At 46.9% G+C, this 25,403-nt stretch overlaps 1 protein-coding gene across 1 annotated transcript; it reads left to right on the top strand.

Annotated features, from left to right (window-relative positions):
• Positions 1-1,826: 1,826 nt before the first annotated feature.
• LOC149331872 (protein-cysteine N-palmitoyltransferase HHAT-like) lies at positions 1,827-24,851 on the top strand. Its single transcript, XM_089556914.1, has 12 exons — positions 1,827-2,098; positions 4,858-4,949; positions 7,068-7,135; positions 9,200-9,310; positions 10,370-10,564; positions 11,351-11,584; positions 12,917-13,032; positions 14,594-14,800; positions 16,496-16,531; positions 17,757-17,958; positions 20,342-20,486; positions 24,213-24,851. Exons 1-12 carry the CDS (start codon positions 2,019-2,021, stop codon positions 24,329-24,331), a joined length of 1,605 nt encoding a protein of 534 aa, XP_089413040.1. The 5' UTR covers positions 1,827-2,018; the 3' UTR covers positions 24,332-24,851.
• The last annotated feature ends 552 nt before the right edge of the window (positions 24,852-25,403 follow it).

The following is a 25,403-nucleotide window of genomic DNA, read 5'->3' as shown; positions in this document are numbered from 1 at the left end:
CTCCTATGATAACTGAGTGGGTCCCGAGGCTAACAGAGCAACCCAACACTGGTGCTCATCTCCAAGACGAAGCAAGAACCTGCCGGGAAGAGACCACCTACTTAAGGCGCAGTCAGGCACATAAGCGTGCACGAATGGGCCCTTCTCAGCTCTCTAATAACGAATTTATTCAAACAGTGAGCATCGTTCTTGAAATAAAGAAGCCAGCTACATCAAGAACTTTTCAGCTAGTGACAAAACTGTGACAAAACGACCGCTGTAGTGACATGAATAAAAAAGACCCTCTTTGCTCCTCTGCCCCTTTATTTTATTTGCGGCCGATTAGAAAGTCATGCCTGGCAGTCGACAAGTAGGAGACTGTTATCTATTCTAGTAAAAAAACATCTTAATCCATGGCAATGAGATCAAATAATGGGCAAATGAATTTTTTGAAAAGCACGCCCTCAAGTCGACAGAGATGTGGTACGGTTTTCGAGACAACGTAACATAAGCCTCCGACTCATGGCTGCGTAATAAATCTGATAGTATCGGATAGATTAAAGCAGAACTATGAGGCGACCACGATATATGGTTAAATAATTATGCCCTGAGAGAACCTGATGGGATTGGAAAAAAAACTGTAAAAAGCTCTAATCTGAACACAAGGAGTGTGAGGAAAGATATCTCGAGTGTTCTAATTACTGCGTTGCCCAAACATACCTAAGCTGTAAGTCTTTCTAAAAATCCTCATTAGCACTACCACACACCTAGTGCTGAACGTATGTTCAGCTATGAGCCATGTTTTCTATCTCATAACGCTGGCGTTCCACCGTGGAGAGAAAGCATCGAGCTCTCAATAACCATTCTTAGCAGTCTGCCACTTCTTTAAGCCTGCTTTAAGCCTGATTTAACGGGGTCGGACCATGTGGATCACCTCCGCCCTACACTATCTCAGTGTATGGTTTGCAACACCGGTTGAAATATGGTTTAGTGCTGCATTTTAGAAAGCAGCACAAAATTAATACAAACATATTAAAAAAATGTTAACAAAATCATATTCCCAACTACCGCCTCCTAGAGGCTCCGTGTGTCGTCCCATACATTATGTCTGCCCAACTGACCAGTATAGGGAATTTAGGGTCTCGTGGCGATTGTAGCCAACAGTCACTGAAACCGAGGTAAGCAAAAGGATATGTTTCTAATTTTTTTAATTTGTGCTGCTGATCATTAGGTATTAGCAGCGTAACTATTTCAAGGATTCGATCCCGCAAGACAAAGAATCTGTGCCTCACGTCTAGAGAGAAAATTTGATGTTTCTTTTATGCCCTCTTCTTTGTATTCATTGCAAAGGAGCAGTGCAAAGGACCGGTGTTGTGCAAAGGACAGCATAAAAGGAAATTCACGCACATACTTGCCAATTTTCCCAGATATCCGTTTCAGCACGGTTTCTTCTGTGCATAAAAAAATATAAAGTAATTTCAAAGTGATTGCATTACTTTTCGGAAGTAATTGTAATGTATTATCATTATTTCTTGTGCGCAATAATTCGTAATGTAATCTAAAAACTTTTGAGCGGTTTTTAGAAAACTCATTAGCCATGCATGTCACACGGCTTCTTTAAAGACAGAAGCAAATCTTCATTGGGACCGTCGCTAACGCTAACGAATTCCTTGTAAAAAAAAGGCCAAGTACCGGCCTCACAGAACATTGGGTTCCTTTTGCGTCTTATTTATTACAACTTGTTCTCCCTTCTGACTTATCATCGATGGGCGGGGGTTTGTTTTTCAAATGCCGAAGATAGCGCCATTACCGAGCCTCGTATTAGAGCTTTTTTTTCTTCAGGCGTTGATGGAAACAAGACATCTGCTGGCGCATCTGCTCATTTGATAATTTTAGCGATGTCACAGCTGGGTTGTGATGGATCTTTGTAAAGTGTGCAACGTGTTGCTTTCGTGGCAGAGCCGTGAAATAATTCCTCGCTGAATGTATGTCCGCCACGCCTCACTTGAAGCTCAGCGGGAAGATCGCGTCAAAACACAATGCGTGCCGGAATGCCGGCGACGGCGGCTATGGAAAAAGAGCGAGAAGTGTCGTCGAAGCGGGAACCTGACTGTCGAAGGTACGAACTGCACTCTCTGTTTTTATGCTTATGTTTTGCGCGTCTTTGTTTCATAACAACAGCGTGGACCAAAGCGCATACTCGAGTAAGGACAGAGAGCGGTAATCATAGAGTTTCTGAGTATTAAGGCGTAAGCCTTTAATGGCTCATACTGTCGTCCGTTAACAGAGCGTGTCACACTCCTTTAACTCGGGGACTAAAAAGATAAAAAAACAAATGATTGCTTCAGACAGAAGAGGAAAAAATGAACCTAGAAGTCAAGTTTAATGACTCTAGAATCATTAGGTAATTAGTTATAGGCAAAAATGTCGCAATTGCGTCGAAATAGCGTGGTCGTCAATATAGCCACGGAAAGGATGTGACTTCACATCCACGGAAGTCGTCACGGCATAGTGAATATTTTCACGGAATGGTCGGAAAAACGTCGAATTTGTGTCAAATTAGATGGAAAAATGAGTAATTAAGCGTAATTAACACTTAGATCCCCGAAGTATGTATAATTTGGGTATTGATATAACCACGGAACGGTGTGGCGTCACATTCACCGGAAGTGGTCACGGCATAGTGTCCTCGGCTCTCGCCTCTCAACGCTTTAGTTGCCAAAGTGTCCTCGCAATTTTACCTCAAGGGAAAGCTGGTGTCAGCGTCTGTGCGAGTTTTCTAAAGGGCACTTCATCCGCCGCGGGCAGGCCGGGAAGACGAGGTTTCCTATTTGGCTTGGTTAGTGTTGGGCCGAAAACATGGATTCTGCCCCGAAATAGGCAGCTGCGCTGAGAGACTATCGTCTCCGAATAGATGCAATTATTTTTAATATTTCGTTTTCCACTTTTTCAACAAGTTAAACACAGTTCTTATGCTGATAAAAAATTGCGAGGACATTTTGGCAACTAAAGTGTTGAGTGGCGAAAGCCGCGGACACTATGCCGTGACGACTTCCGGTGGATGTGACGTCACACCGTTCCCGTGGCCAACTTCATATATACTCCATCTCAGTAGTTCCTTGCAGCCCTACCAAAACTACGATCAGTGCTGACGCGACATTATGACGCTGCAGAATGCAATGTCAGTATAAACCGGGCATATGGGATAGCATACACTAAAAAAAATGCGCGCTTCATAGTGTTTATGTGCCAAACGCGATTTCAAACTCAGCCTCATCGTACATTCGCGTTACGTACAGCCAGCCAAATCTTTAGCTGGCGTGAGCGACGGCCGCTTTTTCTGCGCTCGTGCGCTTTGTGACGAAGAAAACTTGGGGAAAGCTCAATATTAAGCAGGGGTTTAGTGAGCCTCTGCTTAAATATGATATCTCAGCAACCCCGTCATAAGCTGCAGGAGCGCGGATAACGCGGCCGTCGCGCACGCCAGCTAGAGATTTGGCCGGCTGTACGCTATTTCCCGAGTTTACCGTGCATAGCTCTTGCGTACGCTAAAATATCGTTTCCAAAATGACAGCGCCATTCGAAGCAAGACCCCTCGCTACGGTCTGGATTCGCCGTTGTTACTGCCGTTTTCGGTACATAAATGGGGCACTGGACTTTCGCTTCCTCTCATTTCGTCTATAACAAAACGCAGGAGCGATAAATTTGCTGTATTTTTTTATTTAGAGTGACGATTTTGCCGCGCTTCAAAATCTAATGAGGAGCGTCGCATTAAAATTGGTTCCCAAACCAATAACCAGGTGGCGCCACTAGGCTGAGCAGCTTGTCATTGCGTTACGTTTGCGTACGCTGAAGTAAATCTGGGAATGTGGCAAATGGCGTAACATCATTCAAAATACTTGCGTTTAGCGCACGTTAGTATGCATACGCATATGGTACGCAGCAGCGTTTATACTTTTATTTACACTTTTATATTTATATTTATATATGTTTATAATTTGTGTATTTGTACTTTTTTTCTAATCATATCTGTGTGTACACTGCGAGCAGACGATAAGCAGACGACGAGGTGTGGAGAAACACGTTTAAAGCGCTCTCTTGATTGGCTGAGGAGGTCTCCAGTTTCAATAGTACTGCAGGCTATTTATAAGATGGAATATAGTAATGAGTACAGTGTGTGCAAACAGTAAGTCGTAAATTCGCGACACTGGGCGTTAATTTAATGGCATGCACTGATATCACACAGCATGGGCGTCCCTCCCATTCCGCCCCTGGCAGTCGCCAGTGACGACGAGGGAGCGAGGATGTGAGCGCCTTCAATGAATGAATGAATGAATGAATGAATGAATGAATGAATGAATGAATGAATGAATGAATGAATGAATGAATGAATGAATGAATGAATGAATGAATGAATGGGAGTGGCGTGTCAGTCAGGGAGCACTTACGTGAATGATCGAGTAGTTATCTAGTAAGTGAGTCGACAACTAACCAGCAGGTAGGAATCAGCCAGTGAGTGAGGATAGAAAGAATGTAAGAAGTCAGTGAATGAAAGGAAGAGATGGAATCAACGGGCGAGCTTCGCTTCGAACGCACTCAGGCGAGAAAAGTAATTGCCGAAGGGGTATCCTGCAGTAGAATCAAAAAAAGACGCAATGGAAAGGAAGGGACTAACCGGTGACACGCTATACAGCGACACCTGGTGAAAGTAGCGAACGACTAACGCTGAAGAAAAACAAAAGAATCACGCTTTGAAAGAGAAGCGTAATGTTATTGCCTTGAGGTGGCACACAGGCAGGCGTGACCGATATATGTTTATTATAAACCTCGCCACGTACCAAAGCCATATAACCAAGAAAATTAATGCGTTCCTCAAAGGTGGAGATGGGACCTAGAAAAAGTGATCTACTGGACCGTCACCTTTGCATCCGTCGGCTACGCAATGTGGAGGTTCGCAGTCAACGAACGAAGTAAGTGAGGTACTGAAATATTAAGAAAAAAATAGGTTTTAGAAGTTTTAGTGAGTTAGCAATACTTTGTGTGAAACTTTACCTTTGTGCGAAGCGTGACCTTTGTGTGAAGCTTGACATTGATGGTGTTCTTGACCAAGCTATAATCAAAATAAATATTTCCGCTACTGGGACTCGAACCTGCAGCGGCGCGAAAAGATCAGCTTCACTGGCCAATACACGAGAGCACTGTGCAGTCATTTCACTTTTTAAAGCAAGGAAAGCGAACCATTATGCAAACGGCACTTCTCAACGGTGCGCACATTCAACATTTCCTTTTGCCTGCGTATCGTCGATCCCTAAGTGCAAGCACATGTCGCCAAAAGACGCAGACGCACTTCGACATTTGTTCGCATCCACTGCTACACGCGCGCTAATCTAGCGCGCGTCTATAAAAATTAAATTGATCACGCCGCGCAAGCGAGCAGTCGCAGCGCGTACAGATGTTCGCTCAACGGCTAGGCATCCCGAGCCTTAGGGCGCATTTCGTCGTCGCTTCCTCAGAATCGGGTAGATTGAGCAGTGGGCCGTAGGCGCCGCTCTTATAACATAAATTTCGCAACTCCTTCCCGGCAACAAGTGCCAAATATGAATTCCCACAAATACTCTATTTTAGGTTTGTATTTATGGAGCTTAAGGTCCCAAAGAGACTCAGGCTAGGAGGGACGCCGTAGTGAAGGGCTCCGGATAATTTCACTACCTGGGGTTCTTTAACGTGCACTCACATGGCATAGTGCAAGGGCGCAGTACACGGGACCGTTGAAGGTTGTTTTAATAAAGGTCTCCTCAACAACGTTTTGACTACATGAAAATATTTATTTTGTAGAGAAAATCGCACAGAACTTCAAGGGTAGAAAGCTGAGGCGGCGAAATTTTCAACCTGTTCATTTCCTACGCTTGATATGTATATAGGCTGCGCGACACAAGTATTGCTGACGACCGTTTTGTTGCGACAAGATTCAGTTGTCACCCGTTTGCGACTGATTACTCTCAGTGGAGCTTTAAATTAATGTCGTATTTGGAGACACGTGAAAGTCAGGCATAAGTTCTTCAAAGTCTTCATATAGCTACTGACTATATGGATCGAGGATCATGGCCTCTGTGAAAGGGCGAGGATCAAGGCGGTCCAGAGCACAACGCAGCTTACGTCTTCCGTTCACAAAGACAGGGCACTCACACAAAAGATGACTTATTGTCTCTCCACAGACACAGTTTACACAAGAAGGGCTGTCGGCCATCGCGGTCCAGAAAGCGTGCTTATTTGTGAAGGCAACGCCGAAGCCATACACGACGCAGTAATGTTGCTTCACGACGCGCTACCTCACACGGAAGACAGAGGCCCAGTCCAGGTTCCAATGCCCTGAGGCGACGGTTGCAGAACTCTCTCGTGTTCCACGCTGAAAGTGTGAGCGCCAGCCTCAAGGAACGAAGCCCACACGTTGCGTCAGCTCTCGTTACAGGGATATTGACAGGGATTCCGTCATTGTGGGCAGAACGGGCAGCTTCGTCAACCTGGTGATTGCCATGAATGCCGCAGTGGCCCGGCAGCCACTGGAAAATTACGTCATGTCCTTTCAATGTCGCGTCATGGTGCAGCTTGCAGATTTCTGCAACGAGTTGTTCGTGTGACCCGCAGCGTAGTGCAGCTTGCAGGCCTTGAAAAGCGGCTTTAGAGTCGGTGAAAACTGTCCAGACATGTGCTGATTCCTGACTGATGAATTGAACTGCAGCCCGTAGGACACCTAGTTCTGCACCCGTTGAAGAGGTGAGATAGGTAGTCCTCAACTTTATTAAAATATACCTGGCCGGTATCACCACAGACCCAGCAGAACTTGTTGAAGTCACTGAGCCATCTGTGTAGACATGTATGCGGTGTTTATGGTTAAAATCCAGATGATGCAGTGTCATTGGCTTGAGAGCAGGCAATGATAAACCAGATTTCTTAATAATTCCCGGAATACAGAGGTGTACCCGAGGTTTGTCGTTAAAACGTGGTGTAAAACGATATAGCTGAACTTTAATTGGTCGTCAGTCTCTCTTTAACAGCTTGTCGGTATAACAACCTCTCGTTCTCCTCAGATGCAGAACTCCTCAGGGAAATGCGGCATGGCTTTGCCGCCAGTCCGTATGGACTCAGAAAGCAACAGGTAAGCTGCTCGCTGCTTTGGAGATAAGATGGTTAAAAGCAAGTTTTTTACGACGAAAATAGCAATAAAATACAACTAAAATGTACGCCGTTGTGCCATCGTGTTACTAGTTGCTTTGAAACTATCTCTCACAACATACTCGTATCGAAATCAGTCTTGCGAAAAACAAACCAGCTCCAACACTCTTACAAGAAAGATGTGCTGTTCATAAGAGAGAGATGCTCTAAAAGTTGTTTTGTTGTTTGCTGGATTTTACGGCGCGTAAGCATCTAGGGCGATCATGCAAAAAACACAGGGAGCTATAAAAGAGTGGCACAAAAGGCTGTCACAGACGACGGGACAGCACGACTTGTCCCAGCAAATTTAAAATCCGAGCAATCATGCCCGGGAGCATTCTGGAACCAAAGCACACTTTTAAAAAAGTAGCAAAGAAAGCAGTGCAAGACATCTCAAGTAAATTTCAGCAATAACACTGCGACAAAACACCTAACCCACCGAAAAAGACATTTGTTTATGTGAAGCGCAATTATAGAAGCTTTAGCCGAATGTGTGAAAATTACTTGCTATACTAAACCGTTTTTCACGGCGACTGTAAGGTGTAAGCGATAGTTGCAAGCTGTATTTCTTGTAAATTGAAGAGCGAATGAATATGCCATGGAATTCTTCTCACTTTTTGCACAATTTAGCATGTATTGGATATAACATTGTTGTAGTGCGACCGTGCAGAGCATTGCAGACGCCAAGCTTTGACACCTATACATGATATTCCTGATCGCATGTTGGTCAGATGACCTTATCTGGCGTTTTTTATAGTTACACATCTTCCTTAGTTACAGCAAACAGGTACCGTTAGCTAAACGCAGCGAGTCGAAATATGTGCTAACGACCAGACCTGATTTCATCGACAAAGGAAACTTGGTGGTCTCCAAAGGGCAGTTCATTAAAATGTATATCAGCACTGCTAAGAAAACACGACTATTTTTCAATCTGAGTTATGGTGTCCACGAAACAACTCAGAATGTAAGCTTGGGCGAGTTGGTGACGGTTTACTTGCCACATATCGCTAAACAGACATTGACACAGGGAGACAAACAGGACGGGCGCTAGCTCACAACTGAAGTGTTATTGCATGAAACCAGGCAATATAAGCACTTTCTTAACAGAGCAAAAGAGATATAAAATCATTGAAATTTAGGAACCATTCAAACAGCGTTATCGTCGAACAACGCATTTCATGCATTAAAAATTCATGAAATGCTTTTGTAATGCATTTCATGTCTGCTAAACCGTAAGTGTTGTTCGACGATAACGTTGTTTGAGTGTTTCCTATATTTCAATGGTTTTGTATCTCTTCTTCTCTGTTAAGAAAGTGCTTATATTGCTTGGTTTCATGCAATAAAACTTCAGTTGTAAGTTAGCGCCCATCCTGTTTGTCTACCTGTGTCCTTGTCTCTTTAGCGCTATGTGGCAAGTGAAACAACTCGCTTTCTAAAAACGGGTCATGAGCATGAGGAAGGGGAGTTGGAAAAATATTTACTGAGAGCTTAGAAGTTGATTGGTCTAAGTCCGTGAGCCCAATGGCCTCAAGCGCTGCTCGTCCCCTTTCCTTTAGTGCAGGGTAGCAAACTGGTTTCATCCACCGAATAACCTCGCCGCCCTTTCACCTCCTCCCCCTCCTCTGGACAGCGGGGTCCTCGCTGCGCAGGGTGGCCTCCCATAACTCATAAATTGTGTGAAATGTTTCTTCCGAGTTGAAGTTTCTTTGGCAAAGTCATGTCATCTGAAACATGGCGACCGGTCCCCCTCATAGAGGGCAGGCCAGATCATATATGTCGGGGTCCAATTTTTTCAGAGTGGCTGGATTCGGTTGAGTGTTAGTCTGAGTCGCGACCTTATTTCTCGACTTACCTAAAGCAATTTTAATGTTTGTAGGTGCGTGGGAACGCTAGCGTCAAGCAGTGAGTCTGATTTAACTTGCAGGAAATAGGCTATGCTTTTCAAGTGATAATGACATCGCTAATCCACTGTAATCCCCAACAACGCTGTTCTTGCCTTCGTGTGCAGGACGTGACGAATTGGGGATGGCGGACAACGAAGTTTGTCGTCCTCGAAGCATGGAAATGGTACCTCCTTCATCCCGTCTTGGCCAGGGCTACCGCCCACTTCGTACCGTCGGTGGGTACGGCGTAATTATAAGCATCAAGACTACCAACATATAAAGCACATGCTTTCGGAATGTTTCAAACTCATAGCGAACGCTGTCGTCGCTCTTCGCTCGACCTAGGGCAAAGCTCGTCGGGTACTGAGAAACCGTGCTATAACAACAAGTAGTGAGCTCTCAGTTGTACTTCAAGAGAGCACGAGAAACCTCTGTTGCGAGTAATTCTGAACATATATCTAAACAAAATCTGCAGCATCTATTTGCCGAGAAAGGAGACAGAGAACCACCATCCGCCACTCCAACCAGTGATCTGGTAATTAGGCGCTCCTCTCGAGCCTTCAGCGTTTTGTTTTCCGAAGGTGTGAAAAAAAAGCGCTGTCTTTCCGGATATAGTGTAACATGGTTTTATCAGCGTATAGGTGTGAGGGGTGTTTTTGCAGAGACGTACGGCACGCTCTGTGAACTGTGCGACAGTCGTCGCTGCCTGACGGATTTCATATTAGTTTCTGAGACATGAGAAGTTAACCACGATCCACGCGAATGTTAAAGCGCGGTAAAGTACTGCTAAAGCCCCTGTTTAAACACCGCCATTGATGAACACTTTGCCCAGACGAAGACAGGCCCTCTTGTCGAAACATTGGCAAGCTCCATGAGGCATCCTCCTCCCTTGTTCACTTTTTGTTGTCAAGAAGCCGATCTACCTAGTCTCTCACTACTTCGTTAGGCTTAGGCACTCGTAAATGACGTCAGTGGACTCCCCAGTGCGTCATTCGAGAGCCGCATAAAAATTTGTGGGTGTCTTCACTGTGCAGCTTAACTGCATGAAACAACAACGCGTTTCTAAAACAGTTTTAATTTCAGTCTTCTGCTCAACCACCGCATTTTTTCTTCAGCTGAAATAAAAAGAAATTTCTTGGTTTCAAGCCTATGACCCTGAGAAAACACTGAATTCTCAAGGTTTCATAGCCTCTGCAATAAGATGCGTAAACAAACGAAACTGCATCTCCAGAGGGGTTGTAAATGCATATATATTTCTACTTTCGCTCAAGCTCACCTTCCTTCTCACCTTGCAGCTCCTGCCTGTGTTCTACGCCACCTACTCGTCGGTGTTCGTGGCTCGGATCTTCGGCTGGGAAGTGTTGGTCTTGTTCCTGGGCCAGCACGCTGCATTCTACGCCGTCTCCAGGCTTCGCAGACCCGCGCTGTGCTACGTGGTCGCATTCGTGATACACTTCCAGAAATTCGTGCTCCCATACGACGCCGTCGGGGTCAGTCCCACAGCCAATCCTTGTCTTCCCTTATTCGCGCTTAATACTTTGGTTCCCGCGCCTTCTCTTAAACGTCAAAAAAAAACTCTCTTAGTACCGTATTCATTTTCATTGTTTCTCAGGACATGGAAGGAAAAAGGTTGTCGCAGCAGCGTTGCCAGAATAGCGAGCTCCGATATTTTCTAGGAATAGCTAAGAGTCATGTTGCGCTCATTTTCAGCAACATAATGTCTACAGCAGAAGCCAGGCTAATGGACATGTGCAGCCTTTGCCAAAAGTTCAGAGCCCAGGGAAGTTTGCTAACCGGTTCTGGTGAGCGAAACCACCTTGGAAGCTGGGAGGGGTGGCCGAGGTTCTAAGCCTTGATTCAAACAGAGATGGCTTTCGCAGATTGAATTCCTTGACGAAAGTTTATTTCCATACATACAGGTAATGGGACTCGGTTGAAAGCTACATGGGTAGCTTGAGAGATGCTCGAGGCCCGGTAAAGGCCGAACAACAAAACATGTGCGCATTCAAGGCGAACATACAGAGAATGAAATTTTGCAGCATGGAAAACAGCAAAAAACAGGACAAATACTTGTGTTCATAAAACAAGCAAATTAGAATGAAGACAGTAGTTAACGGTTAGCGATGCAGCCGCAAAAAACATTAGAGGGCACACCTGCAGCACAGCTGCCATCGAGTTTTTCGCCCATTGAAAAATAGCCCAAACGCTGCACAATTTTTTTCGGCAATTGGTCACGTGATCGGCTCGCTAAGTTGGGTTAATGTCTCTCTCCTCAGTATATGTATCCCAGGTACGGACTGATGCCGTACCGAGCGGCCTTCGTCGCCTTCCACTGGAACCTGATGCGTGGCATCAGCTTCAGCCTCGAGTTCATTCGCGCCCAGCGGGCCGAGCCGGACGAAAGCCGTCGCCAGAAATGGCCGCCCTACTGGAAAACGCTGGCCTACGCCTTCTACCTGCCCACGATATACATGGGACCTCCGCAGAACTACGACGACTTCTTAGTCCAGGTATGCAGTGCAGTCCTACGGGCATGTCGGCTCACGTCTAACAGGCTTCATTTCGAGCTAGTGGCTGTTCAACTGACGCCACGCATATATGGTAGCACAAAAGAAAAATTCGCGGGGGCACCTTCCATCTGTGTTGCCATGGCCCTGTGCATGTGTTGGCAATGCAATAGCATTACCGTCTGTATATGCCTTACCGTAAGCGATTTCACTTACATACCTCGCATTCAGCGAGTGGAAAAACTGCACGGTTACTGAGGTCCACGTATGTTCACGGTCGTTGTATTGTGTATGGACAAAGGCGTGACTGTAGCCCGCCACAGCAAGGCCAGCAAATTGCTCCGACGTAACAAATGGTGCAGTCTTGACTTCACTCGTTTAACCAACTGAAACTGTTCATAACTGCCGCAGACACCATTTTAGGTCCAGTTTGGCGTCACAAAGAAATATTTAGAAGCCAGGAAACTTTCCTTGACATCATTCGGCTCCGCAGTGAAACGCAAATGTATTCCGTGCAGTCATGTAGCAGCACAGCGGCACGGCAGTACAGCAACGCTGTCCATCTTCTTCAATTGACGACGCGAATAGGACGAAGTGTTAGACATGAACTGAAAAACAGCCTGAATGGAGACCATCGTGGCAAGGCCAAAAGCTAGATGCGTCTGTCAATCTGTCCATTGATGCCACAAAATTCTGGACAAAAGCATTTTTGAAGGGGAGTTTCCAGATTATGAACGAAATTTTTTTCAAATTTTATAAGGTTTCACTTAACACCCAATATATCCGCAGATCTCCCGTCAGAAGACTTTCATTTTTTGCTATTAACGTTCTTGCAGTCGTCGAAAGTGTTCCCCACTGGTTTTCTATGGCCGTCCTAGCTGCTCGATGAGAGTGATGGAAACATTCTAAAAGAAAGATTTTGTGACAGATCGGAAGAATAGACCATTACCTTCAACATTTCTACAACAGTACCTTACAATATTAGAATATTAAAAAATTGTACCCAAAAATGCTGGATTTTAAATGCCACTGGTCTTCATGCTTTATTGACCAAATCCCGGTGCCTCAACAATCCAGAGGGGGAATGACGTTTCGGAGCCCCTGCATTCTCCCTTATTCGCTAGCAAGAACGTTGTGAACAATCCCCCGTACGGGCCCTGAAACAGCATTCCTTCTATGGATTGGTCTGTGACCCAGACGTATTCTCGTCGAACCCTCCGAGACCTGCTCTTCACAGTTCTTTTGCAGTCGATGGTTATCACTCAGCCTAAACTCTTCATGCCAGCTTTATGCATGGATCGTCGAAAAAAAATACTTTGCAATTCACTTTGGCAGATGAACAAGCCGAGACCAAGGTGCACGCCGCTGGAGTTGGCTACCTGCGTCGGAAGGATTCTCCGCAGCGGAGCACATTTTCTTCTCATGGAGCTCATGTCCCACTACTTGTACAGGTCAGTGGTTTCCGAGGCTGAATACTAAAATACAGGCCCTGTTGGTCATCAGCACTCTCGTTGATAATCTCAGAAAAGGAAGTCGCGCTTGGGGAGTTATGCATAATTTTAACGTCACCCGCTGCCCAAGGATCGCTCCCCGTTTGCTCTGAAGCTGTTTTTATGTAACAGTCATGCTGAAGCTGGTTGCCGGAAGCTGATAGAGGAGTTTGTGGTTCATCGAGACGAATTCAAACGTCACGCGATCTACACCACTCACCTCTAAGAGTGTGAGAGGGCTATCACGCGCCTTCACTCAGCGGCCTCAACTGGTTCCACAGAATGGCACACGTTATGAATTACATGGCATATGCGAGCTTATTTTGCGTTTTGCAGCAATATATACACAACAGCAAGGTTTTCTGGAATCCGCTGTGCCATAGCTATCAGTGACTTCACCCCAGTTAGGGAAGTCAAAACATCACATGGCCACCTTTTGACGGGTGACGATGGGTTTCTTTGCAACCAATAACCGTTCCAATAAGCGTAATGACCATGCGAAGTTAGAGTGCTCGTTGTCGTAGCTGTTTCTGAGAATATGGCAAGATCACTCATTACGGGGTACCAGCATAATTGTGACAAGCGAGGAGCGTAATCTCACGGCAAGTGCGAGAGAGTTGTTTCATCTCGAACACGCTTTTAATTATTCGATTTGTCAAAGACGACCGTCTGAGGTCGCTTAAAGGGAAACTGCACAGGTTTCAAAAATCGACGAGCTTAAATGGGTCGAATGTGCGAAATTTTCTGGTAAAGTATGGGAGGTCTTTTTGGGCTAGCATTTGAAATAGTGATGTAATCGCCGATTAAAATCGCGACACCTTTCAAGCTTCTCCGCAGCGCACAACGCGAAGTGAGGCGCGCATGGTGACGTCATCGAAGCTATCTGTACATTTCCAAAGCACAAGCGCCTATTCTTGAGGAAAAAAAAAAACCAACGCCACCGAAGGCAAATCCCGCCGAGCGTTGTTTGGTAGCGTCCAACGAGGCACGGCAGGGTGTCGCTGACGACAGCGGTAATTTGAAATCATACCTTCCCTGACGTCACACTCAACTTCCCCGCACTCCTACAGTGCATTGAGGAGAAGCGGAAAATTCAATCATCGGTTACGTCACTATTTTAAATGATAGTGAAAGAACACTTGGCATGCTTTACCTACAGCCTATTGAGATTTGAATCCTGGAATGTCGCGAAATTCTCATAAAGTGGTGCAGTTGCCCTTTAAGGCAGGCGGGAGCTCTTTGGAGCCACGACTTACTAAATCCTCCCAGCTCCGTCTAGGTTCCTCGGTGAATCGCACAGCGTCCCGTGATCGTAACGTCACAGTCGGTCGTTGCTCCACCATGATTGATGGTTGGCCCTAAAAAAATTTCACCTAGCTCAGAAACTCGCAGCATCTTTGATGGTCGTCCGGTAGTTCTTTTTTTTTTGTTCCTTTTGAACAATTTTAAACTGACCTGCCAAGTACATGGGACACTTAATTCCTCTTCTCTCCATCCCTCTATCCCTGTTCTGACCTCACAGTGCTGCAATGTCCAAGTGGCCCATGGTAGTTGCAACACTGGACCTCCCTAGTCTCCTGGGCCTCGCCTTGGCCCTACTCTTCAACTTCTACGCGCGCTACCTGTTCACCTACGGATTTCCCGGCGCCCTCGGACGCGCCGAAGGCTTCGACGTCCCGCCGCACGGAAAGTGTATTGCGAGGATGTCTCGCTGCTCTTTCTTCTGGAGGTCAGTGCCCCGACTTGATTCGTGCACATGACGCCCACTGTGTTCGCAAAACCAGTGTTATGTTTACTGCTTGTCTAAATGAGCTCATCACAAGACTCAGCTTAGGAATGGACTTGCAACAATGGGTTGGTTTATGGTTTATGGGGTTTAACGTCCCAAAGCGACTAAGGCTATGAGAGACGCCGTAGTGGAGGGCTCCGGAAATTTCGACCACCTGGGGTTCATTAACGTGCACTGACATCGCACAGTACACGGGCCTCTAGAATTTCTCCTCCAAAGAAATTCAACCACCGCGGCCGGGATTGAAACCGCGTCTTTCGGGTCAGCAGCCGAGCACCATAATCACTGAGCCACCGCGGCGGCTTAGAAAAATTCGTCCTGGTCCGGGGTCTTGCAACAGTGAGAAAATGGTGAAAATAACCACAATACCTACTTTGATATGGCAAGTGTTTCAGGTATGAATTTAAGTAGCTTTCTAAAGTAGGTTTTTTCAGGTAAAAACATGGCATTTTAAGCATAGTATTACCAGTGTTGGTGGACACCAGAAAACTTGTCAATCGTCTTAAGTGGTAAGCCGGTTAACTAAATCTTAATAATTAACGTTTGAACTATTAGGGTTAGGCGGCTAGTTAAAATTACAGATTTGTAGCCGGTCGTCAGTAATAGCCATATAAGTTGTTAGGATTTAGAAAACGCAATTAGTCTTAGAGATGTGGCTCGACGAAATTTGGCTTTTTTAACTAGTTATGTGCACTGGAAAGGTTGTTTTGTCTGCATGTTTTCCGACAGCGCATGCATTTTGGCACGATGTAGCCAAATTTTGTCGAGCCACAGCGCCGAGGGTAATCGCGTTTTCAAAATTCTAAAAACTGATATGGCTATTGTATACTACCGGCTACAAAATCTAATTGCAACCAGTTGCCTAGTTGTGATAAGTAAAAAGTTAATTATCAAAAATTAGTTAACCAGCTTACTATTCAAGACAATCCACCGCCTTGCCGGCGTCCGCTAGCACTGGTAATATTATGTCGTAAAAGCCATATTTTTACCCAAAAAAGCTTATTTTTGAAAATTACTGTGTTCCCTGAAACACCTTGCATATACAGTGAAAGATGCAGCCTTTGTAAACAACATTCAGCCCAAAGAGTTAACTTCTGTGCTATGTAGTCTAACTTTCTTCCACACCTGAAGTCCCAAGTTTGACAGCCGCCGAGGTGGCTCAGTGGTTATGGCGCTCGACTGCTGACCCAAAAGAAGCGGGTTCGATCCCGGCCGCGGCTATAGAATTTCTCTGGAGGCGAAATTCTAGAGGCCCGTGTACTGTCCGGGTGGTCGAAATTTCCGGAGCCCTTCACTAGGGCGTCCCTCACAGCCTGAGTTGCTTTGGGACGTTAAATCCCAACAAACTAAGGAGTAAAAAAAGAGCTTCTGTTAGCTTTGAGCTGTTTGGGAAATCGGAGATACAAAACGAGAAACACTACATGGACTAGAAGGTAACTCGGTAGGCTGTATTTTCTTGACAAAGACTATATTCTGAGCGGCTCATAGTTGCACCCTGCACAGGAAGTTTTTGAACCAGGCTGCACAGTAACTATTTGAGGCAGTTAAAACTAAATAAGAAAATAATAAAGCAGAAGCGCTTGCCGAAATACGCATAATAGAAGAACAAACCTTGTCACATGTTCTCCTTTTCAGGCACTTCGACCGGGGCATGCACCTGTGGATACGAAGGTATGCATCTGAACTGTACATCCTTAACCCTTTGAGGGTCGAATTATTTTGAAGAAAACTTTCCCAGGTGGTCAAATTACTTTATTGCGGATCTTGAATCTACAAAATGTATATAATCGAGAATAAATAGTAAAAAAAAATTAGGAACAGTACTTTGGTGACAGCATCACTCACAACTGGAAAATGTTCAATAGAACAGAATAGCAACGGTGATAAGCAAGCTAAGAGCAGCACCAATAAAGAGAGAAATCAACTTTCACCGCCTCTGCAAAACAGTGCCCACAAAAGAAAACACTTTCCGCGCGACTCCGTTGCGATCCCGCGGCGGAATCGAAACCGCGTAGGCGCGTTGCCACAGAGGGCGAGAATACCTCGCGAGCAACGGTGATAAGCAAGCTAAGAGCAGCGCCAATAACGATAGAAATCAACTTCAGCAGCCCCTGCAATATAGTGCTGACAAAAAGAAAACTCAAATTTCGCGCGACTCTGTTGCGATCACGCGGCGAAACCAAAACTACAAAAGGGGTGTTGCCGCAGTCTGTGCCGCCGCGCTAAAGCTAGACATAAGTTCTGCTTATCTCCGTAAGAAGGCAGCACAAAATTCAAACACCTCTTGTAAGTCCTAAGAGGTGGCAGCACCCCCCAGTGAGCACGCATTGCTCTTTTGGCGCAAAATTTCAAACGGAAGATCGAAACCGTACCCGTACGGCAAAGACCTTGCGGGACAGAAAACCGCCGCCGTACATATACGGCAAAAACCTTCAAAGGGTTAATCATACAGCCGTGTTCATGTAACATCCCTACATCCCATTAGGTGAATGCTTTCTTGATTGTCTTGTAACAAACGCCCACACAGTTGGTTCTTGTGTTTTTAGAAATGTCCGCAGGAACTGAGTATAACATGTTGCATGACCATCTCGACCAGGAGTGAGGGGCGTGCCTTGTGTCTTGTGTCTATGTGTCTTGTGTCAGCGCTAGAAGATCGGCTCGAAAGATAGCAAGAGGTGCTTGATATAAAGGTCTTTACCAAGAGCGCCTCAAGTTTAGTTCGAAGGATACTGAATGCCACATCGCACAGCACACGGGCCTCTGGAATTTCGCCTTCATCGAAATTCTGCCGCCGCGGCCGGGATCGAACCCGCGTCTTTCGGGTCAGCAGCCGAGCACCATAACCACTGAGCCACCGCGGCGGGGCTCTTGTGCCACCATTGTACCGCACACGCAGGTACATCTACGAGCCCGTGGTCGGCGAAGGTAGACGTCCCATCAAGTTGGTGCTCGGTGCAGCCGTGGCCTTCTTCTTCACCTGGGCATGGCACAGCATGGTGAAAGGTGACGCCATCTGGTGCTCGCTGAGCGTACTCGGCATCGCCTTGGAAGTGCTGCTAACTGAGTTCAGGAAGTGGCAGCCCATGAGGAAACTTGAGGTATGCATAATTGCAACTTCACTGTGCGCTGATGCAAAAAAGGCCGTGCGCTGTCTCGCATGTGCTTCATAACGTGGAAGCGTTTAAGGTTTTGTACTGCAGGGACAGCTGGATGTGCCTCAACAGTCTTATAAGTAATCATCGCTTTCACTAAGATATCAGTCGACCAGGCTGCTTCCTACCCCGTCCGGATCCATGATTGCGCCCGCTTCTTCTCGAAGCCCACATGGTAGAGAAGCACGGGCATCCCATAATTCACAGCACATATTTCGTACAGCGCGCACTGTTTTGCTCGGATTAATTATTTTAAAGTATAGTACTCAGGCAACACTTGAGTGTGTCACATAGGTCACGTGATGGTTTTCGGAGATACCACCACCGATGGGGGTCGCTGTGGAAGTGCTATTATTTGCTTTCTATACATATGAAACATAGACAGTTCGTCGGAAATATGTGCACCACTTACAGCGATATCTGTTGAAGTCGTCGTTACGTGTGGGCGGTATTTGTGGCCCGTGTGTCATACTCCATCTGCTTTAAGGACCGCAGGTTAGCGGCTAAAGGGCAATCGACTGTCACACATTAGGGAAACACTGCTGGCTATGTGACACGCGGCAGTGCAAGACTCCGAATGCATTTCATCAACCTGCGGCTCGGTCATTTAAAGCGCAGTGAAACATCAGTACACGGACGTTTCTATAGTCTTCGCAAAAGTAACCAGGCTGCACGGTTTGCTTCTCAGCCGTATATTGAAGCTATCATGTCAGCTCTCAAGCTCTCAATCCTGTATGGTAAGGCGAACCCTTTTCCTCATCTTCCAAAAACTTTTTTTATTTTCAGGGAAGCCTTAAGGGCTCTACTATTCGAATCAGAAGCAAACCATGAGACTGGTTACTTTTGTCAAAGGCTGTACATTTCAGCCCCTTCGAAACACGGCCGAAAACCCCCGAGAAACCGCGGATCATGCGTTGAATTGTTCCTGGCAGAAGCTGCATGTGTTGAGTTGATATGATTTCAGGGCAACTTTCTTTTTGTGACATCCTTCCAAAGAATAAACTTCAGGCTTCGCTCTACAAGATTTACGTAACGTAAGTGAAACAGTGAAAATGAACCGTGATTCAAAAGTACAAAATTCTTATTTACTTACTGCGTAGCAATCCCGTTTTAGAACAAAATCGACATTTATATCTCGACGCCGTCTTGGAACTCCAAGTTTCACTTGAAGCCTACATCTGGCGCTAGTATACACCGAAACACTGAGGAGGAGGAATCCTTCCAGCTTTCCTCATTCCATGACACCCTCGCTATCAGGTATAAGAGCGTGAGGATACTGAGGCGCCAACGGCTACAGAAGGTGCCACGAACGTTGTAAGATCAGTGCTTCTCCTGGGGCTTCCGAACTGTACGCACCCACCATATTTTCGAGTGCCTTACTGTTGGGCTCCACAGGCCATATCACGTGACAGGCCAAGTCAAATGTGCGCTGAAGCCCGCTCAATTTCTGACAGTGACAGTACAACCGCTCCTGAAACGTATACAGGGTGTTTAACCTAAGACTTTACATAACTTTTAAAAATTGGCTTTTTGAGTTACAAGACCGATTTTTTCGGCATAGCATTGTCAGCGGTGTAGTACATCAGAGTGCGGCTAAGACGTGCTAACTATCAGGCTGGTTAACTAATATTATGTAGTTAACTTTTTAACTATTATAGTTACGCTCCTCAATTACCGAGAGGCGTGTAGATCAGACACGTACAAGCGCTAAAAAACACGGACAGAGAAGAGACTTGGACAACACGAGCGCTTACTTTCAACTAGCCAACTAGCCAAAACTAGCCAACTAGCCCAAAGGTCTGTGCTCCTGCGTGTAGATCGCCTTAAGTAATATCCATATTAGTTTTTAGAATTTCGAAAGCGCGGTTACCCTCGGTGCTGAGACCCAGCGAATTCTGCCTACATCGCGCCAAAATGCGTGCGCTTTCGAGACGCTTGCCGGCAAAGCAACCTCTCTAGTACGTTAACTCATCGAAATACCAAAATTTGTTGGATGACAGCGCCGAGAGTGATTGCGTTTCCGAAATTCTAAAAACTGATATGGGTATTTATGGTGGGCTACACTCCTCTCAATAATTAACTAGCCTAGAAATAATAGTTAAAAGTTAAATATTCAGTATTAGTTAAGCATCCTGCTAGTAAGCGCATCTTAGCTGTATTAAGATGTACTTTATTGCTGGTAGTGCTATGCTGACAAAAAGTGTTCTTCTAACTCGAATAGCCTATTTTTGAAAATTGTGCAAATTCTTAGGTTTAACGCCCTGTAGAGTGAGGGACTGTGCAACAGCAACAAATGAATTCCGGTCTTGTGTATTCGATTCTTCGACAGGGTCGCTACCTAGCTTCAGCTCACCGGATGCGAGTGGCCACGGCCGTGCTTGGCGCCCCTCACTTCCTCCTCACCATCTGCGCCTGCCTGTTCCATCTGGGAGACTTGGAGGCCATCCTCGTGATCTGCAGGAAGACGGTGACAGGTATGGGGGGATTGCGACACAAACATTATACTACACCTTGTTTGCGGCGTCTCTTCATCCGCTCGCCGAACATCGCCTATCAGCCAGGTACTGACCTAACACCGTGCACGTGCAACAACATCACTGAAATTCGACAAAATAAAGAGGGAGGAATGACCACGCATCAGTAAGAAAGAAAAGTAGCAAGTAGAAAGAAAAGTGTTGACGGAGCTTCGAAATTAGCTTAACTTCTACTTCACGATGCCAGAGATAAAAGAAATACTTTTTGTATGCGAGGTACGTATACGTACCTCGGAATGCATGACGTATACGTCATGCATTCCGGTGGTTCCCGTATTCTGGGGTAGCTGGACTAGCTCACCAGTCAATGAGCGTTGTAGAAATTACGCAAGTTGACAATCATCATCATCATCATCAGCCTGACTACACCCACTGCAGGGCAAAGGCCTCTCCCATGTCTCTCCAACTAACCCTGCCCTTCGCCAGTTGCCGCCACTGTATCCCCGCAAACTTCTTAATGTCATCCGCCCACCTAACTTTCTGCCGTCCCCTGCTACGTTTGCTTTCTCTTGGAATCCACTCGGTTACCCTTAAGGACCAGCGGTTATCTTGGCTTCGCATTACATGCCCTGCCCAAGCCCATTTCTTCCTCTTGATTTCGACTAGGATGTCATTAACCCGCGTTTGTTCCCTCACCCACTCCGCCCTCTTCCGATCTCCTAGCGTTACACCTATCATTTTCCTTTCCATAGCTCGCTGCGTTGTTCTTAACTTAAGCTGAACCCTCTTTGTTAGCCTCCACGTTTCTGCCCCATAGGTGAGTACCGGTAGGATACAGCTGTTGTATACTTTTCTCTTCAGTTGACAATGATTAAGTCCAATATGTACGATCCACACACAAGGCACTCACACGCTGCCCACACATGCAACTCTGCTACCTGTAGAAAAAAAATCACGCAGAGTAATAAAAGGTGCAGGATTGGTTTAACGATGAAAGTCATAAAAAAATTCTGGCAGATAAATTAGTTCGAGGTGAAATTTTATCCAGCTCTTTTTACTGGCCCTAACCCAAGAATGTGAGTGCTGAGAGGGTTCACAAAGTTTCCCTCTTAGAGAACGTATTTTTGTGCAAATGCCCTACTTAAAGGGACAGTGAGGAGAGCTCTATCAATATTTTTTTAAAGCAAAATCCGATAGTTCGGCATTTCATGGCTTTGTTGCCACTTGGCCGGCAGCGAAAGATGCATTTATTTCTAGCAAATTTGGATTCGAAGTTCAGAAAGGTTTTCCCGCCGCTCTGATTCAAACTTGGGATTCTCTTATGACGACACAGGACTAAGTGACGTGAAACATGACGTGCACATGACGTAACGAAGACTCCGTGATTTCTGTCGGCCAGCAGTGCGGCCTAGCCGCAGCCGAAAAGAAAGCTACCGCCGGCCGCACAAACGTTGGGCCGCACGTTGAAGGCATCTATCATACATCTATCAGCTATTGCGGCCGTCACTACCGTCGCTTCGTTTACGTTTGCACCGGCGTTTTGCCAGCGTTACGATGGATCCCGCTCTCGAAGTCGTCAACGAAGTTCTCGCAAATAGACACCTTTAGCATACCGTGTACCTTGTTACCGTTAGCGGAATACCGGGAGCCCGCCTACCGCCGGAGAGCAGGCGCTGATTGGTCCCGATGCTGCAGGCGCGCGCGTAGCTGCCGGGTACGTGGCGCCATCTGGCGACGTCCGGGAGATTTGCGCTAGCATTGGCTGCGCCTCAGTGATTCGCGGTTTCTCGTGTCCTAGTGTATGGTTCTAGCAACACTGTCTTGTCCTATGACGTCATCACGCTTGTACTTGCGAGTTTGGCCTGTGGCGGCGATACCTGTATTTTGGTTCTTGCTCTTTTCTACGTTACAAGAGCTTCGTTGTCAGTATGACTGCTGTTTTTGTAATCAGGAGCTGGTATTCTATGGATACAAGCAAACTTGAATGTCTCTTCAGTGTCCCTTTAACGGGGTGAGTCAGGTGAGCTCGGGTTAGTTCGGAGAAGAGTCGCACAAGCTACAGTCAATGGGAGGAAGCTCGGGTTAGTTCGGAGGAGCGTCGCGCAAGCTGCAACCAATGGGCGGAAGCTCGGGTAAGCTCGGAGGAGGGTCGCGCAAGCTGCAGCCAATGGGCGGAAGCTCGGGTAAGTTTGGAGGAGCGTCGCGCAAGCTGCAGCCAATGGGCGGAAGCTCGGGTAAGTTTGGAGGAGCGTCGCGCAAGCTGCAGCCAATGGGCGGAAGCTCGGGTAAGTTCGGAGGAGCGTCGCGCAAGCTGCAACCAATGGGCGGAAGCTCGGGTAAGCTCGGAGGAGGGTCGCGCAAGCTGCAGCCAATGGGAGGAAGCTCGGGTAAGTTCGGAGGAGCGTCGCGCAAGCTGCAGCCAATGGGCGGAAGCTCGGGTAAGTTCGGAGGAGCGTCGCGCAAGCTGCAGCCAATGGGCGGAAGCTCGGGTAAGTTCGGAGGAGCGTCGCGCAAGCTGCAGCCAATGGGAGGAAGCTCGGGTAAGTTCGGAGGAGCGTCGCACAAGCTGCAACCAATAGGAGGAGGGCGCCGCGCCACCTGCCGCCGAGTGGAAAAGTGGAGAGAGCTGTGAAGATGAAGAGCGAGAAACGCGGTCATGTGCACATGCAGATGCCAGAAAGAAGAGGAAAAGAATGAACACACGCTTTCGCACGGCTGCTCGGTTTAACTACATTAAAACCCTACTGGTGGAGGTTGCTGCGTTCGCCGTTCCCCATTACCGTGGACCTTCGCAGTCGCACCATCCCGATGTCCAAGACCAGTCAACAGCCCGCCGCAGCCCGTCATCTGCTCCGGTGCCGTCCGGCAGCGCGACCCCGCTGTTTTCAGCGGCCACAGCGACCAGGATGTGGAAGATTGGCTGGAATCATACGAACGGGTGAGCCGCCATAACAATTGGGATGACAGCGTCAAACTGACCAACGTTATATTCTACCTGAGCGACGTAGCGAACCTGTGGTTCCGAAACCACGAGGCCGACATTCCCACCTGGGCTGTTTTCAAGAGCACACTTGCGGAGGTTTTCGGCCGTCCCGCCGTGCGGAAACTGCGCGCTGAGCAAAGCCTGCGTGTCCGAGCTCAGCACAAAGACGAAGCTTTCACGAGCTACATTGAAGATGTAGTAGACCTATGCAAGCGTGCTGATCCGGCTATGTCCGAAGCTGACAAGATTAAGCACGTCCTGAAAGGCATCGACGACGACGCTTTTCAGATGTTGCTGGCGAAGAGCCCCACCACCGTCGCCTCGGTTTATACACTATGCCAAAGTTTTGACGATTACAGCCCTCTCGTCGTCTCCTCGCCTTGAGTCGCCAGGATGGCTCCCTCTTTCCGCCGGGGCAGTTGGAATGAAGATGATGATTCAGCACCGCCACCAACGACGACGAAGCGCTAGCGCCGCCCGTGAAAGGCTCGTGCTGGAGAACTGCCGCTTGTGTGCCGGGCTCTCGCCTCGCTGGTTCCTAGACGACTTGCGCCCGGGTCTTCGTTGCCGGCGCTTCAACGTGCCAATAAACCACTCTTCACTACCACTTCTCTGCCAGATGTCTTGAAGTTGTTTCGTACGGATGCTGTGGTCAATACTGCCGCCGTTAATGTCCGAATTGTCAATTTGACAAGTTTTAAAAAGCAACCAGTTTCATCTCTTCTGTTTTTCTTTGTTTCCAGGTTTCCCATTTCCACTGTTACCTGTGCTGGCTGTCCTCTACTGCGCTTGCCATGCCGCCATAGACGCCGAAGAATGGGAGACATCGGCAGCTGCCAAAAGAAAACAGGCATCCTCGTAAACATGCTACCTTACCGTCACGAAACCGACACGAAAATCTGACGGCACAAGGCGACTCAAATCGACTATTTTTCAATCTGCCTTCTGTACCATCAATCTTTTTGAACATTTTCAGTCTTCTGTGAAGGCGTCCTTAAGTACATCGGACTCAAGACTGGCCTCACCTTTGCTCCCTGCGCGGCGAATAACATCTTAATCGGCCAGAATAATTTAACGCTTCCCTTTCCGATTTACTTTCATTTTTCCTGCACTTTGTCATTGGTTGAAGCGACGCCACGCCCCGAGTTCGCTATTCTTTTATTGGCTCCATCCCAAGCGGGGGCGTGGCATAGCTTGAACCAATGATGAAGAATAAAATCGGAGTGCAATTGCCATATTACCCGTGCCCAGCACTAGATCGGGCAGAACAGCGCCGGTTCAGAGCACTTCAATAGCCCTCACATTGACGGCTTGTGTCAGGGACGATTCGGCCTTCAAAAGCACCCTTTATGTCCTGAAATGAAGAGCATTTGTGAATAAAATTGCTGTTATCTTTTGATTCTAATTGACTACTGTGTTGACAACTTTGAAGAAAAGCATATCACTGTGCGTTCCTCGTCTGAATGGCTTTGGTTGGGGAAATATTTATACGCCCTACGCACAATATACAGATTATGCATAGCAGAGACGTATACGGTGTGGCATCTTCACGTGTGTTTCCGATGTGCGCGCAGCTTTTATCGCCTTATCTGGCGATCCTTCATAGCTTCGAGCTATCGCTATGTACACGTGGTCTTTCCTATCTTCCGGCCACTCGGCTGCTTATAAATACGTCCTACACTTTTGAATAAACGTTCATTCTTCTGGTTCTACTGGTTGTGCGGCTGCTTCCCTGGTTCGGCGTTCTGCGGGCACGCTATGGATATGCAACAGTGGCGACGAGGATGAACGCTGCCCATGCAGTGAAAGTCGACATTGAACAGGAACCCACAGAGAACTGAGAAACCAAGGCCAGCATGGCTCACCACCTTCCGGACTTCGAAGAAGGCAAAGATAAGTGGCAACCGTACCTTGTTAAAGTGGAAGCATACTTC

This window comes from Amblyomma mixtum, chromosome 8 (assembly GCF_055824585.1).
Source record: "Amblyomma mixtum isolate Tamu chromosome 8, ASM5582458v1, whole genome shotgun sequence".
NCBI classification, from domain to species: domain Eukaryota; kingdom Metazoa; phylum Arthropoda; class Arachnida; order Ixodida; family Ixodidae; genus Amblyomma; species Amblyomma mixtum.
This window is presented reverse-complemented; position numbering and strand designations above follow the sequence as displayed.

Excerpts from the sequence above, each read along its gene's own strand:
- LOC149331872 (XM_089556914.1), top strand. The coding sequence starts at position 2,019 with ATGCGTGCCGGAATGCCGGCGACGGCGGCTATGGAAAAAGAGCGAGAA. Across the intron at positions 13,033-14,593 it reads ATGTCCCACTACTTGTACAG|TGCTGCAATGTCCAAGTGGC; the intron begins GTCAGTGGTTTC and ends CTGACCTCACAG. Across the intron at positions 16,532-17,756 it reads ATGCACCTGTGGATACGAAG|GTACATCTACGAGCCCGTGG; the intron begins GTATGCATCTGA and ends CCGCACACGCAG.